The sequence below is a fragment of the Gadus morhua genome, chromosome 6 (assembly GCF_902167405.1).
Source record: "Gadus morhua chromosome 6, gadMor3.0, whole genome shotgun sequence".
Taxonomy (NCBI): Eukaryota; Metazoa; Chordata; class Actinopteri; order Gadiformes; family Gadidae; genus Gadus; species Gadus morhua.
The window spans coordinates 26,063,514-26,079,865 of record NC_044053.1 but is presented as its reverse complement, the minus strand read 5'-3'; the positions used below and the strand labels follow the sequence as shown (position 1 = coordinate 26,079,865).

The window sequence follows — 16,352 nt, the reverse complement described above, 5'->3', positions numbered from 1 at the left end:
GTAAGGCTTTATTATACGGTACACCCCCTCCCTCACAGTAGGTGGCAGTGATGTCCCTTTTGTTCGTTTTCAATCCAACTGAGCATCCAAAGAAAATGAAGAAGTCGAGGAGGAGGAAAGGATAACTGGAGAGATAAATAATGGCTGAATTTGAAAAAGAGGTTGCTGTCCTGGTTCAAAGAGTTGTAAGGGATATCTCAAATGCATTTAAGAAAAACCCAAATATGTAAGTACTATGCACCGTTGAAGATATTATAACTAAATGATGTGGTCGAGCACCAAGTGGCACATTAACGCATGCAAGATGTAGACCAGTCACCTGCACACACCTGAGTGGATCTTATGTTCAAACATCGACCTAGACCATGTAGACAGCAGTCCCTCACTGGTTTCAGACCATTTAGACAGTGGTCCTTGACTGATTTCATTCAGATCTACACATCGTCGTTATCCCTGCGTTAGTCCAACAGTCCGACTCAAAGCATCGGACAATGCACTTTTTTTAGATGACACCATGCATAAGACGTTGCATTCAGTCTGTGATCAATGTCACTCAATACCTGGTGACAATGTCACTCAATACCTGGTGACAACTTGCCATTTAATCAAATTAGGGTCGAGGTCGATTATTTAACCTCTTTGGGGCTTCAATGTAGTCGTATTTCTCTTATTCCAGAGAAAAATTAGTCTACATGTTCCTCTTATTATGATGGTAGATAATTTGTAGCCTATCATCTGTTGTCTTTATTCGCCGAGGGCTTTATAATGTGACTACAGGTTGGTCTGCTCAGTACTGCAGCAGAGGAAACACCTGCTCTGAGAAGTAATAAGGGGAGTTGTAAGTCGTTGAGTTTGCTCCCATCGTCACCTTCATAAGTTTCTAATCGCGTTGATAAGGATTCTCTGACGTGTCGTCGTACACGCAACGTGTACGTTATTGTAGAAAGAAAGTCCCTATTTGACAATTTCAATGATTTGAAATGCCAACATTTCAACTGTTGGCATGTTTTAAACATGGTGTCATATTTTTTGTCTACAGGGCCAAGCAATACTACTACGGTTTTACGATGTTACGGCCAATTTAGCAGTCTTTACTTTGTAACTGCTTTCGATATTATTGAATGTATCCGGTCAATTAGGACTGCACAATTCTGAAACAATTACTCTCAATTCTTTCTCGCAGAATTGTGATCTGCGTTCTTATTCTAATTCTTTTTTTATTGATGTAGAGCCCAACAGAAGATATGAAAGTAGACCAATTGATGTATGGAACCGAAACATGTATATTTGTATCCCTATATCTGTTGATCCATTTACTTTGTGTCTGAATTCCCTTCAGTGATGAAATCGGCATCATTCCTTGTCCAGAACCACGCTACAACCGCAGCCCTATTGTGTTGATTGAGACCAAGCTGGGCTTGGAGAGTTGGTGTGTGAAGTTCCTGCTCCCTTCCCTTCACAGAAAACTGCTTCTCTACCGACAGCGCAAGAACTATCTGGATAGAGAAGGTAAATACAATTACACAAACTAGTTATAAGTCAAATACTTGGCAGTCGGTTTATTATGGCAGTCGGGTTTCTGTCTGACACATATCATCTAAAGTAGCATTCCAGCATGCATCTGATTTATCGAAACAATGCCAATTTGGCATTCAAACCCCAGTGTTACTGTATTCATTCCAACTAACTGAGTTAATAAAACAATTAAGGAAGGTAGGAAGGTATGCTATAATTAGATCCTGAAAGATCACCAAAATGCGTCCCAAGAAGTATTTTCTAGTGTGGGCCTAGCTGGCTGTCTGTTCAGCATCGATTATTCTCTCATTGATTTTAGTAGTTTATTGTTGCTGATTATGCATTTTTTCCAGCATCAGCTATTTTATAGATTATATAACAAAATAGTAACTAGGAGGTTGATGAAAACTAAATTTGAATTGTTGTGATTTATAAGATTAAAAAATTCAGCCTCTAACTGACATTCAGCCTCTACTGTTTGCTATAAGCGAAGACAATCCGTTTTTGTTTTGCCTCCCCAGCCCTCGTGGATGTCACTGTCACACTTCTGTTACTCAACCCAGATTTTACAACTGCATGGAATATCAGGTATGAATGACCAGTTGCCCGCATATTAAGTGTACAATGCACACTGGAACTTAAAGTGCCGGAAGTGTAATTCCGGCAAAAAATTTACCCAGGGTCTTTTTCGGCATGAAGACCCATAAAATAAGCCCTCCAGACACTTTTTTTCGTTGATAATCGAATATAGAGCTTGCCCGGAGGATCGTAACAGACACAATGGCTGGCTTCCATGTTATTGACTAGGGGCAGTGTGAATGCTTCCAAATCTGCATTTTTTTAACCACTAATATTGCTCAAAATAGCACCAAACCTCTGCAGCAGCATGACTAGAGTCCCTACACTTAAAACAAAAGCATCAACAACTTAGTTAACGTACCGGGAGTTTATTAAAAAAGACTACAAGTCTGTGCCTTACCGGTAAGTCCATGATTCCAGGAAGTCCACACAAGTCGATTACCGGCCGTAAATAATTGAATAGAGGCGCTTTCACACTAAATTTGCACCGGGTGCCAAATTTGTACCGTGTACGTCATCCTTACGTAATCCATTCCAAACCTGCCTGGCAACAGACGATCGCGTCGAATGACGTAGGAAGGTTCAAGAACATTCGCGAACTCGTTCATTGAGCGCGACAAGACAGATAACACTTATTTTGCAAATTTGATTAAACAATTAAATGCAATACAAATATAAAGTAAAAACAAGTGTTATCTAGCGATCCGTTATCTGTATAATGTTATTTCGTCTTTGGCAACATGAGCAAGAATGTTTTTCGAAACCTGCTTTATACACTCAGTTTACTAGCTAAATTTGATTAAAAAATTACATACAATACTAATGCAAAGTAAAAACAAGTGTTATCTAGCGATCCGTTATCTGTATTATGTTATTTCGTATTTGGCAACATGAGCGGGAATGTTTTCTGAAACCTGCCTGGCAACGGACAACCCCTTACGTAATCTGTTGTTCGTTGCCTGGCAACGGACAACTGATTACGTACCCGGTACAAATTTGGCAGCCGGTACAAATTTGGTGTGACAGCGCCAACACATTTAAAACAGCCAAGTATCAAGAGGGGCGATCGTTAAGTTGAATTTGTTGGCGCCTCCATTATATTATTTACAGGGCTCTCAAGTTTTGAACTGATTTCAGTGTGAGATTTTGTCGGGGGGGGGGGGGGGGGTATATTAACATGTGACTGCATACAAATGTGTCGAGAGACATGGTGACTAATGTAATATAGTAAGCATTACTGGCCCTTAGCACTTATATTCAGAAACAACACTGCCTCAAAAGGCTATTGGCCTAAGCAACACCAGTAGAGGCATATACTTTTCCCTGAAATTGTAAACGTTGCAAACGCTCAAAAATATATATTTATGTTGCATTCAAATTCGAGCGAGAGCGTAAAACATCTTTCGCGAGAGGTTTTGCGCACGCTGAGGTAATTTGCGCGCGCGAGAGGCTGTTTTGCGCGCGCAGAGATCATTTGCGCGCTCGCAGGTAATATCTACGCGTGTGGAATAATATAATACGCCCGAATGCATCTTTTATCACATAAGTGAATTATGGCACTAATGTGTCGCCATACGTACGGATCACGGGAAACCCGTGAACCGTTGCACCACTATCGGTCGCATTCAGTAGGCCAATGCTGTGGTAAAGTATGACCAAGTGTTTTTTTCTGTTCAATAGATAGAACCTTATCAATCCCCTGTAGGAGAAATGTGTTAATGTTTGTCCCTATAAAACAATAATGGTAAAAAAATAAATACAAAACATGATGGTAACTCTTAAATCCAACCGTCCAATCTGAAGGCTCTACTTAACCTCTCCCCCTTCTTACTTTCACCAATGCAAAGTGAATGTATGAGGCTTTGTAATAAAATCCAGGACAATTTTGAAATTCCGCCCGGACACATTTTTTTTAAAAGTGTCTCAATAAGAGGTCATGTCCGGGCTCAAGAGGACGTCTGGTTACCCTACGTACGGGGAACCCATTTGATTCCTACCTGTTCCACTGTTAAATAGCGGCGCAAATTGGTTGGCGCTATACTGTTAATTCCGCTGCGTGAGAAATACAAAGTGCGGCGTGTGAGCGTGTGCATGGGTTGAATTGTGTGTGTCTCACGCCAAATGTGTGAGACTTAAGAGCCGAGTATTTACGGTAGCTTGTTCACACTGTCCCTAGCCATATCATTGAAGCAATTTGGGCTGTTGGCATGCTCTGGGCAAGCTCTATACTCGATTATCAATGAAAAAGTGTCTGGTGGGCTTATTTTATGGGTCTTCATGGCGAAAAAGACCCCGCTTCAATTTTCGCCGGAATTACACTTTAACCCAATTCTGGAGAGATAATGTCCCTCAAATACTCTGCTAGAAGGAATTTATGCTACTGAATCTGTTTCAAAATGTACAAACTGCACCTCTGCCAAACTGGATAATTAATAAGGGAAGCCCAACAATTCACAGAGCCCCAAAACTTCAATTCTGTGACCTTGCTATAACATTTCAATATCACTCTAACACATACTTGCACCTAGTGGTTCAAGGAATTGATTCTCTTTGTTGAGAACCATGTCGCAAGAACGTATAAAAACATTGTTTCATATACATTTTATCAAACAACTGAAAGGGTTTACTGCGCCTAACCCTTGTTTTTGAATATAGTGAGAATATATTTCCAAGCAGTACATGGTATTCAATTAATGATGCCTTGGGTGTTGCAGAAAGGAGCTGCTCCAATGTGGTTTACTTAACCCAGAGAAGGACCTCTACCTTGGCAAGCTTGCCCTTACAAGGTTTCCAAAGAGCCCTGAGACATGGATTCACAGGTATGACCGAACACAACCAAAATATAGTGGAAGGCTGTACAAAAATTGTCTCTTTCAAATGGCTGTTTTTTCTAGTAAACAGGCTACATTTCAGTTTTTCCGTGCACTGAATTACATTACATTTATTTAGCTGATGCTTTTGTCCAAAAAATCTTTCAATAAGTGCATTCAAAAATGAAGATGCAACCTAAAAATAGCAAGTGCATATAAGTCCTTAAAGCATATTGCTTATTTAAGTGCAATAATATGGAAATACAGAATAAGTGTTCTTATTTTCATTAGTGGAAGATGTGTAGGGAGTGCTCGTTCCACCATTGTGGAGCCAGGACGGCAAACAATCAAGATTTAGTTTTACTGCCGGTGGGGTGCTCTAGTAGTTAGGAAGTAGTGACCTGTTCTGCAGTCATTGAGTGACGTGCTGGACAGGCTGGGGTTTATGGTTTGGCCATGATGTCGATAGTAGGATGGGCCTAAGCCATTGGCAGAACTATAGGCACGTACCAGTGACTTAAATTGGTTTCAAGCAGCCATTGGTAACCATTGGTAACATTGAATCGGCATTAGGGATAATAAAAAAAAAATAACTTAAATTCATTCTAACATTTGAACCCAATCTTCCTTTTCAGACGCTGGGTGATACTGCAGTTCCTTCAGCAGTGTTGTGCACAAAAGGGCTGTAGGAAGGAGCAGTGTGAGGGCTATCTGTGCCATACTGAAGCCATGGGAAGCAGCCAAAACCTTTGCACGCATCAAGCAAAACTCCTTCACCAAGAGATGAGCGTGTGTTCTGAGGCAGCCGGCCGCTACCCCAGCAATTATAATGCCTGGTCCCATCGTATCTGGGTGCTGCAGCACATAGCAAAAGACAACGTTGAGGTACATGGCGCTGTCTTTTATTTTTTAATGATGAAGTACAATTTCTGATTTTGGTTATCAATTTAATAGATATATATAGTAGTAGGTAAAATGAAGGAAATCAAGTGTAGTATACGTATCTCATCCAATGGCCTTTTTCCATATGCCCGTTTTGCCACGCCGGTTCAAATCATGCTGCGCTGGTATGCTTTACCAGTTTAAACGCACAGATCTGTCAAGAGCCACACTGAGCTTGACAACCTTCAGAGTGGTTCCAAGGCACGCCCCACCCTATTATGGAAAAGGTCCCCTAGATAAAGACCCCTAATATACACAAAACGTCCCTTTTGCAATCTTTTAAAATGAAAAATTAATCTGGATACATTAAGAAAATGTAGCTTTGGGCATAAATAAAGATTATCCATCTCTTCTTTCCCCACTTCCACCAGGTTTTCCTCGAGGAGTTCTCCTCCATGCGTCGATGGGTTTCTATGCACGTCTCAGACCACAGCGGCTTCCACTATCGGCAGTTCCTGCTTCAGGCACTTTTAACGGAGCTCTGCAAAGCCCCCCACATGTCCACCGCAGGTACCACTCTCTATCAACAAGGCACTACAACGACCAGCCCGAGTGCCCGCCTCACGGAAACCAGGGCGGCATTCGGGTTGGACCCATCCGGTACAGAGAGGCAGCTGGGCGGCGGGACGATAGCACAGCTGTTTGACCTGGAGATGGAGTTCTGTTCAGAGCTCATCCACTCCTACCCCGGCCATGAGGCTCTTTGGTGTCACAGGTACGAACACTCATTTAAAAGAGCAGGGTTCCATTCAATATATCAATACATTGATATATTCTAGCATCATCTTCTATCTATCCTGTTGTTTACGAGGAATGGGTTAACCTAGCGATTGTAAGTGCTTGGCACTTGGTTCTATGAACATCCTTACTGTACCGACAGCCGTATATTTTCTTCTTCTTCTGACAAATGCAATTATTGTAAGTCGCTTTGGATAAAAGTGTCTGCTAAATGCTCTAAAGGTATGTGTAATTATATTCCCTCCTAAGAATCTGCATGGCCTAGCCGTTCTGATGTGTTAGACGTTGTGATAATATTTGACGTTTCTTCCCCTCAGGAGGCAGGTGGTCTTTTTGTGGCACAAATGGAGACGGGACCATCCACATTTCCCCTGCAACACCAATGAAGGCAATGGGTTACATTTGAGTATTTCGAAGGATAATGGACAGGCGTTCAGCAGCGTTGAAGGGAGCATCAACGGACTGCCGTGTGGTGATGCCATGGAGGTAGACGGGCCACCAGACCCATGCAATGCCAAGCAACTCAAGGGAGGTCCTCTGATGTCCGGCTCTCTGGCCCTCACAGCTGAGCACAGCTTTGTTTCCATTCTACTTGATGACTGTGGCCACTCGGAGCAGAGACGCTTTGCCCTCGCATACAGGAAGTGGTTGGGTAATATCAGTCGTCAGTAGTCTTGAAAAACAGTTAACACCGACCCCTCCAGGTTCTTTAAGATATATCTTTAGACACAGATTAAATGTACTCTATACTTTGGTGCTTCCCTCTTTCCATATGATGATAAATAAAGGGATGACCCTAAATAGGTATTTTCTTTGATATTTCTAGTCGAAGGTGCCTGTCACTTTCCCACCATAACACCGTACTGGAACCTATGGTCATGCTTTATCACGTGTTTGCCACTTCCAACTAAATGCCGGGTTGTTGGTTTTAGCTCTGGGTCTGCACTAGGAACTAAGTATAACCAATAATGCCACATTGGTGGAGCTATGCAAAACTATTCAACACTTGTCAGGAGTCCTATGTTACATTATGACACAACCAGTTTTTAAACACCACAACAATATTGGTTCACGTGAGAAAGTTCCTCCCATGGATGAATAAAGTATGTCTTCTGTTTAAAAAGCTCATATTGTCAATATTCCATGTGATGATAATAAAAATATAAATGAAATGGTTCTCATTGGGGTAAAGGAACTTAATGCGACCGTACTATGATAAGTAAAAGGGTGTGAGTTTATGAAGAATCAAATTAGCTCAGTACAGGGGAACCTTCTCGTTACCAGAAGAGCTAATAGACTTGTTAAATATTGAGTGAAGAAATATGGTCAGAGTAAATTGGCCACGACCATTTAGGCCAGAAAGATGATACTTGTCATATTTCCATTAACTGGCAATTCATTATCGATGATTGTAGATTATGGTTAATGGATACAAGATGTTCAGTTTGGTCATTCTTTCTAGACGATCGGCTGTTAGCGGAGCCCCATGTTGGTCAGCCTGGACCATCTCCGCAACTCATGAGGGAATCTGAACAGATCACGGCAGAAAAACGCATCAGAGGCAGAATTAAAAAACGGACACCAATTTCAGGAAATCAGACAACGCGTGCACCAAAGACACACACTCAGTCTATTTATATTTGGTAATGTTCTCACTACTTATTTTAGCATGTTTGATTAACTTGTATTTTTAAATTGACATGGAAATTTAGTTTTGATTCTACTTATAAAAGACCCGAACTATTTTGGCAGCGTATCTGTTTAGCTGATCTAGCCAGCCTCCCAGACGTAAGGGATATGACAGGTGAGTCTCCTCTGGATGGAGTCCCAGGTGAAGTTCTGATGGCCCAGCAGCTCTGAGCTTGTGGCCTTGCAATCTGGGTTCATTGGGAGAGATGTCTGATACAAAAGGAGAACAATTGATCCTTCGATCAACACTTGGTTGGATCTGAAACTACAGCTGTCTGAGTAGCACCACACTGATTCATCTGGCAACTTCGTGTTCGAAGGCTGTTCCTGGATACTTGAAACAAATCAAATGACAGAAACTTCCTTCAATCACTAGGACAATCAATCGCCATGACGATAATATCAAGATAATCATCTTCCTCATTACCAACATCATCATGAACTAGTAATTAATATAACTGAGAGAAGGGGAAATACCCTTTTCCAAATGTATATAGTTTTATCAAAGAATGTGAAGCCTGTAATGAACGATGTGGACTTGGCCGATGTTTATTGTGCACTCAATGCCCCACACATGACACCGGAAATTAAAAGTAAAAGATTGTACTCGGCAATAAAGGCATGGCATACTCTTTTTAAAAAAAACATGCATGCTTAGATTTGTGTCTGGAGCAGTGCGTTCCATTGAGGATCCTCAGTTTGGGTAGAAGCAGTCTCCTGTCAGAGCCTCAGGGGACAGGTACCACTGCGGGCCAACCAACAGAGTCAGGTATTTGCGTCCACCACTCGGCTGACGCCCAGGTCCACCACCTGGACACCAGCAGGGTGTCAGATTTCATGTCCCGATGGAGGACCTGTTAAAATAAAAAACCGTACTCAACAAAATAATCACACAATGCTTAATAGGCTACCGTGCACTGGGTCTGTAGTGGTCTAAAAATAACTCTAACTTATTCACAAGCCATAACCACAAACGGACAAACTAACCCCCTCAGTCAAATAAATAATTAATAATTATATAATAAATAATATATAGATATTATAATCATACATATCATACATATATATACATATATATATAAATATGTATATATATATATTATATATATATATATATATATTATATATACACATATATATATATATATATATATTATATATACACATATATATATATATATGACTGGAGATAGGATAGGTTAATTCACTTGAGGTGGTAAACAGTCTGGTTATGTTTTCTCTTGCCAGAAGGACTATCTAGAAGGACTAAGCTACTTTGAGATTCCCCTGGAATTCCCATGTTTGTTTCTAGTGTAAAGCATCAAAAATAAATAAATAAAAAAGCAAGTTGATATCTTTTTTTTTATATAAGTTTCGGAGTTAATTAAATAATATCTGGGGCTTTAGCCCCGAATGAAGCAGCCTAGTGACACCACTGCTTATGCCTACTGTCTTTATTCAGCCTATTCTTGGTGGTGGATATTAAAATAAAGAAAAGCTGATGCCATCTCCCCAGGGCTGCAAAAAGATTATCAACTATCTTCAGCATGAAATATCTGTCTCAATATCCCTGATGTATATGGTTATCAGCACCTGAGGTCCCAGTGCAGATCCCTCTGGCACCCCCTTCTAGACAGATAGTATACATGTAGTTATGCCATCAAATTGCACACATTGCTTTCCTTCTGTAAAATAGGGAAAAGCCGGCTCGGGAAAACCAATATTGGCTTGCCTCATTAATGAGATATCGTGGTTGACGATAAGCCAGTATCAAAGTGTGCTGTATCTTGTCGACAGATTCCAGCAACTGGTGCTGTGTTTCTTACCAACACCTGTTTAAAAAACTGCTGAAATACTTTTACAATAATAATTATCTAAGATTTGCCACAATGCTGTCTACAATCTTAGCTAGAACTGCAAACATAAAAATGAGGCATTAGTTGTTCTTCATACTATTCGGTCCCCTCCCCAAAAAAGCACACGATGAGCAGATTTCCAATCACTTTATTCCACTGTTTTATTCCACTGTTTTATTCCACTAGTAAAATTAAGTTAGTTAAGTTAAGTCTGCAGGAGTTCTGCTGTAAAATAATTAAAACTGTAGAACCTATACACATATCCATATCGTGGAGTGTATGAACGTCCTCAAGGCGGGCCAATGGTTATAAGCTTTGCTGTTATGGATTGGGCCTCATTCTCTTCGAGTCCCCGGATTCTCCCTGCTTTTCTCTCTTCTTTTTACCTTCTTCTTCTCTAAATTGGTTCCTGTTGAAGAACAAAAAACCATCAGTCCTAAATTATCAAGAGACAAAGTTCCTTATGACATTATTTACATCTTATGATTATGAATATGATCCGAATGACTTCAAATAAAAAATGTAACTACCGTTAAGAATGCATAATCTAATATCCAGTCCAATACCTAGATGCCAATGGTTTAAAGTCTATATCTGTCTGAAATGTATGCATTGGAATTTGTACACATTTTCAATCTAGTCTTAGCATTACCATATTTTTTATCATACGAGATGTTCTAAACATTTTATATTATCTTAAGTCTTTTATTTAATAACATTTTATATTGATTAGATATAAGATTAAATGTTTTATGAGACATTATACAAGCTAGATAGATACGTAGACTGGATCCCACCTCGACTGCCATCGCCTCCCACTGTTCCACACGCGGCCAAACGACGGCAGCCAGTCTGCGTTGGTCTGGGAGCTGTGGTCAAAGTTAGCTCCCACTCGGTTAGGAGGAAGCTTCTTAACCTTCTCCTGCTCTTCTGGAAACACAAACACAAGGTATTACAGAAACTTCTCCCGAAACACAAAGTTCAAGGTATGACAGGAACTCTTCAATGAAAAACTGTCTTCCAGATATTTTAGGCGTTGTGGAATATCGGCCAGGGCATTAGGATTAGCAGAGCCGGGAAAACACACTCTGCTCATGACAGGGACAATTCCCAGACGGGGTTAGGATGAGTAAGGGTAGTAGGATTTGGGTTAACATCTCTTACTGTGCTTGAGGAAGTCTTGGAGGCTTGGGCCGACCTCTGCTCCTTCTGAACCCTCCTTTAGTGGATCACTTTGAAGCCATGGGGGGAGGGCCCCTATAAAGACAGTTTATAAATAGATAAACTCGTTCAGACAGGTTCTAGCAGATATGGTTATCGGGCCACACACAACTGTTGTTTGACTATGGGGCAGAATCAATACGATGACTCTACAGAGGAGCGCTCTATGGGAGCATCGTTAAAGCCTCTTCATAAACAACCAGGATGGCTGCCCCTGATGTGTCACACAGATCCTTGCTCTGACTGGTTGTAGGTCTTTCCAATTGCGTCCAGAGGCATTTTGGTCTTTGCCCCTTGTAAAATCGAAAATCGACCACATTTGCAAAGTGGTCGAGTCCAACACACACACGCACACACACACACACAGTTTAACTGTACTAGGTGTCTATTTGGACATGTGAAATTGTTAACAATAGCACTCTGAAAATTAGGCTCACTGCTGCATTCTGCATCATGTGCAGAGGAAACGTAGTGCACACTGGTAGTTGTAATGTGCAGTCTACAATAATGTAATACTTTACTATCCAGACTAAATTATCCAGATATTGCAGACAAGACGGCTCCAGCTCATTCAGGGGCCTGAACTGGTCCATGTTTGCCTAGGAGTGGGTGATCTTATTTGGTCAGTGGGCGTGAGATGTAGGACAGTATTCTGATTGCATTTCAGTTTTCAATACATTTTATTCTTCAATGTGAACTTTATATAATTTACTTGTGTATAAAATGTACGATGGTAATACAATTTAATCATTCAGTAAGAAATTAGAAAGCAAACACGTTTCAAGCATTTGCTCAAATGCATAAAAAACATTTGCCATTGTTACACAAGGTTTGTTACCTGTGTGAACATTTCCATCGTTTGAAGGATCCTGTGAGAAAAAAAAGTTCTGGTTATGTCAGGCTTGCAGATATCTGCTAAAATAACACTCTCAACCTGTTACCCATCATTGTACTGTGCTGTATTTCTCTACAAATATGAATTCATATTTATTCACAAGTTCTATTCATACTAATACATGTTCCATAAACCCTCCAGCATTTGATTGATTGTGTCTTGCTGAAGGACCAAATTACTTTCAGACCATGTTTTTTCCACCCCGACCCTAACTTCTGCTCTAAATAAATATATTTTATACCACCAAACTCCTTGACTTAATATGCTTGCACCCATCTCTAAACCCATCACATGTTCTTTGGAAAGATGTGCTGGATCTTATTTCACAAACTAAACTAATTTGAAAAACCTCCTCAGCCAAAGTCAATGTCCATCTACCTGATGACCAATGAACGTCAGGCCTCTCCCTGGTCCCGGCCCATCAGCCTTCGCTTTAACCCAGCTGGGCCCGGCGCGCTCCTTTGATCCCAGAGGTCTAGCGGACAGAAACAAACACAGCATTTGAACTGCTCAGGGGTATAATCAGTGGACATCATTCAGCTAGGCTAATTAATTACTCTAGAGGTGATGCGTTAACAAGACCACCAGTAGTATACAAGTATAGAGGCAATATGTTAAACCAGACTGTTTTGTTGGTCACTGCAATGTATTAACCGCCTAGTGTAGTCTTACCTAGCAGCCTTTTCCACAGGCATCCCTTGACTCGGACCTCCGTTCGACAGCTCCTGCTCAACCTCAGGCTGATGTGTGTGTTCAGGAATTATCAACAGGACGCAAAGATGTACGTATACACACACACACATACCCACGCTTTATAATTGAATACATTATTCAATATTCTACTACTGAGAAAGTGGTGTCTGCCCGTAACCAAGGCAAGTGCCTTCAAAACTGGAGTTGGTTGCAGGGCGCTACAGTCTGCCGCAGCCCACTTCTACTAGCTCAGAATGGGTTTAATGCAGAGAATGAGTTAACCCTTTGGGATAAGTAAAGTATATTTTGTTCTCCTTCAAATCCATTGAAAACTTGCTCTGATAATCTAACCCGCTACAGCTAGAGTTACCAAGGTAAACAGGTGCAAACCACAAAGAAACTCATCTGAACAAGTCTGGGACAGATATTGGGATGGATACTGCCATGGTAACCATGGAGACAAACCTCTGTAAAGGACTGAAGAACCTCCAGGCGATGCCTCTCCTGGCACTGGATCATATGTGTATGCTGTAGGACAAATTAATACATTATTATTATTATTGTTATTATTATCATAACCCATAACCAAAAATAAATAAAAACTGGCTCTCTAAAATCTTAGCAAGAACTTCAACAATCAGGTGGCACTTTTCTCAGAAAAGCCAAACATCAGCAGATATCCAATCAAAATTTCCCATTTTATCTTTAAAATTGAGATAGTGAAGTTAAGTCTGCAGGAATTCTGCGTAAAACTACTTGAAACTTATCACTTATCTATAGATTTATGATGACATATAAAGATGTAATACCGTCTTATTAATCATAACTCGAAACCACCTTAGCCTAACCCCTAACTCATATAGGTATACTACCCGACAAAATTGGTGTGTTCACATAGGCTGTCAAACTGCTGTCGGAGGGCGGGATTTTAGCAGGGCACAAAATAGTCACTGTGACGTGTTGGATGTTATTTTAATGATGCCATGAATTTCCTCCCATCTCCGTGTCCTTGTGGGGCCTCTTACAAATGGGCATAATCCCTCACAGGCTCAGCAAGTCTAGCCTCAAACTGGTTAGAAATAAACAGAGAATAGGCCGCAATACAAATATGTATTTTGGGCGTGAAGGTTGGGTTACCCTAAACTGCCTCGTAGGACTTGTGTATGGAGTAACAGCTCAGAGGAAGACAATCTCTCTGGCCAGGGTTAAGCGAGCATTGAAACAGGAATTTATCTTCTGACTCGCCAATGGACTGAAAGGATCATGCTTGAGAAATAGAGCATATTACCTGTAGAAGGACTGTATCCTCCTTCTCCACATAAGAGGCCAACGCTTTATCCACCTCTGCTTTAAATCTTAACAGGAAGGGTAGATGTTGAATAAAGAAAAGTCCCACACACCTTAAGCCACAGAACAGATAAATCTATACCTGTCAGTGGCATCGGTTGTGATGAGGACCTTATCCATAAGTTTAGGATCGGCCTTGTACTCCCACCAAAACCTCTGGGTGTTCTTCTTGTGTTCGGGTCTGAAAAAAAAAGAAATGCAAAGAAATGTAAAACGTATGGATAATGACCGTAGAAAGCGTTTGGGAAAGCCTTGGGATAAAACATCTCTCACGTAGCCATGTGCTCCAACAAGCCCCCGTGTAAAACAACCACGTTGCCGTCGGTGACGTTTCTCTCCATTTCAATTCCACAACAGTAACACCAGAAGGTCCCTCCATGCTTAGTCCCATCAAACCTCTCCACCTGGGGGGTCTTAATCGTTCGTCTGGCCTCCTTCACCTAGAACCCAATGAATTGCATGAGTACACACACAGACACAGATACACACACACACACACACACACACACCTCAAGAGATTAACTTTATTTAGACCGGTCGTTTCCAGGTGTTTGCATGTCCTCATATTATTAGGATGCCAGTCATGTTATCTCATTGGGCACTTTATTAGATAGACCTGCTGGTTAATGAATATAAATCAATCAGCCAATGATGTGGTAGAAACGCAATACATGAAAGGAGGATTCAGACATGGTAAAGACTAGATGGACTTGTTGTTCGCACCATATATTATAATGGGAAAGGAATGTGATCTAAAGTGCTAAATGACCGTGGAGTTGTTGAGAGAATGGGCTGGGGTGGTTTCAGCATCTCAGAAAATCGAAGAGAGAAGAGGTCAGAGATGATGGCCAGGTTCCAGCCAACTGGGAGTCGAAGGGAACTTTAATAACAGAAGACCCTCACACCAGGTTCTCCTGTCAGTTACCCAGAGGGGACTGAGAATACAGCAGCCACAGCCTCACCACAACAAGACACTCCGTAGGAGACTGGAGGAACCCATCTCCTGGCCTGGTCTGACACATTTAGACTGGAGAGCCCAGTCTCCTGGCATGGTCTGACACATCAAGACTGGAGAGAAAGCTCTCCTGGCCTGGTCTGACACATCGAGACTGGAAAGACCCTTCTCCTAGTTTGGTCTGACAGATGAAGAATCCTAAAGGGCGGCATGTTGCCCTTTTTATGTTCTTTTCCATTGTTCACAGTGAGTTCAGTGGAACTGACTGGAAGCTTATCGGGCTCTTGTAGGGAATGTTGCCCTTTTTAGCCCACCTTAACTATTAGTACTATTGCTTGGGTATAGATTTTGGTATTAATCTATCTTTGCTAATTATCACTGCACAGATAGAGTTGGTTCATCCAGAGCTTGTCGAGACGGTCCTTGAAGGCGTTCAGGCTGGGTGCAGAGACTACTTCTTCTGCGAGGGAGTTCCATGAGTCTTCAACTCTGTTGGCGAACTGTAGGCTCGTTGTGCTGGTCTGCACTGCAGTATATTTTCTCCAGTTTCTGGCTATGTCGGCGGGTTTTTCGCGGTACAGCTAGTCCTACATGGGTTGGAGTGTCCACTTTGCCGGTCAGGATCTTGTACGTCTCAATCATGTCCCCACGGCTACGCCTGTATAATAGGGACGGCAGATTCAGCGATCTGATCCTCTACGGGTTGGTTCCTCAGTTCTGGTATCAGCTTGCTAGCTCTTCGCTGTACTCTCTCCAGATTGTCTAAATCTGCAGGCAGCCTTGCCAGACCGACACTGCATGCTCAAGATGGAATTGTTTGGAATCGTTTTACCTTCTCTATGAATTTGAGGATCACAACTTTCAGTCGGCTTTGGTGGCTCTTCCCGAAGATGTGCTTCTTTCCACAGAAGAATGTCTGTCTGCATACGGCGCAGTGAAATGCACCCATTATGGCAATCTATTTGGTTTACAAGATTACATGGCCTATTTTTTTTAAACTGAAATGACCATTGTTCAAACATACAATTACATTTGATAAAACATAATGCGCACGAATCGATCAGATAACGACGAGCCACAATAAGCAATCATCCGCCGGACAGTTTATAGCG

At 41.4% G+C, this 16,352-nt stretch overlaps 2 protein-coding genes across 3 annotated transcripts; one reads left to right on the top strand and one right to left on the bottom strand.

Annotated features, from left to right (window-relative positions):
• Positions 1-53: 53 nt before the first annotated feature.
• Positions 54-7,761, top strand: ptar1 (protein prenyltransferase alpha subunit repeat containing 1). The gene is made up of 7 exons (XM_030359365.1): positions 54-226; positions 1,340-1,509; positions 2,037-2,103; positions 4,809-4,913; positions 5,540-5,789; positions 6,218-6,561; positions 6,902-7,761. The coding sequence occupies exons 1-7, from the start codon at positions 141-143 to the stop codon at positions 7,254-7,256; spliced, it is 1,377 nt and encodes a 458-aa protein (XP_030215225.1). The 5' UTR covers positions 54-140; the 3' UTR covers positions 7,257-7,761.
• Positions 7,762-10,261: 2,500 nt separating this feature from the next.
• On the bottom strand, positions 10,262-16,349 carry cenatac (centrosomal AT-AC splicing factor). 2 transcript variants are annotated; one of them, XM_030359367.1, is made up of 12 exons: positions 16,073-16,331; positions 15,248-15,898; positions 14,559-14,725; positions 14,368-14,466; positions 14,227-14,293; positions 13,404-13,466; positions 12,918-12,985; positions 12,624-12,720; positions 12,189-12,219; positions 11,294-11,386; positions 10,927-11,059; positions 10,262-10,538 (listed from the first exon to the last, which is right to left on the bottom strand). In XM_030359367.1, the coding sequence occupies exons 2-12, from the start codon at positions 15,305-15,307 to the stop codon at positions 10,451-10,453; spliced, it is 966 nt and encodes a 321-aa protein (XP_030215227.1). In that variant the 5' UTR covers positions 15,308-15,898; positions 16,073-16,331; the 3' UTR covers positions 10,262-10,450. The 2 variants fall into 2 exon arrangements, with proteins under 2 accessions (XP_030215227.1, XP_030215226.1); XM_030359366.1 differs by lacking the exon at positions 15,248-15,898 and having other exon boundaries at positions 16,073-16,349.
• Positions 16,350-16,352: the final 3 nt, after the last annotated feature.

Bases quoted from the DNA above. Each gene is read 5' to 3' on its own strand.
- ptar1 (XM_030359365.1), top strand. From the start codon at position 141: ATGGCTGAATTTGAAAAAGAGGTTGCTGTCCTGGTTCAAAGAGTTGTA. The intron at 227-1,339 runs GTAAGTACTATG...AATTCCCTTCAG, and splicing joins TTTAAGAAAAACCCAAATAT to TGATGAAATCGGCATCATTC. The intron at 5,790-6,217 runs GTACATGGCGCT...CACTTCCACCAG, and splicing joins TAGCAAAAGACAACGTTGAG to GTTTTCCTCGAGGAGTTCTC.
- cenatac (XM_030359366.1), bottom strand. From the start codon at position 16,189: ATGGGTGCATTTCACTGCGCCGTATGCAGACAGACATTCTTCTGTGGA. The intron at 12,986-13,403 runs GTTTGTCTCCAT...CACACACATCAG, and splicing joins TTCTTCAGTCCTTTACAGAG to CCTGAGGTTGAGCAGGAGCT. The intron at 12,220-12,623 runs GTAGATGGACAT...TTTTTCTCACAG, and splicing joins TGACGTTCATTGGTCATCAG to GATCCTTCAAACGATGGAAA.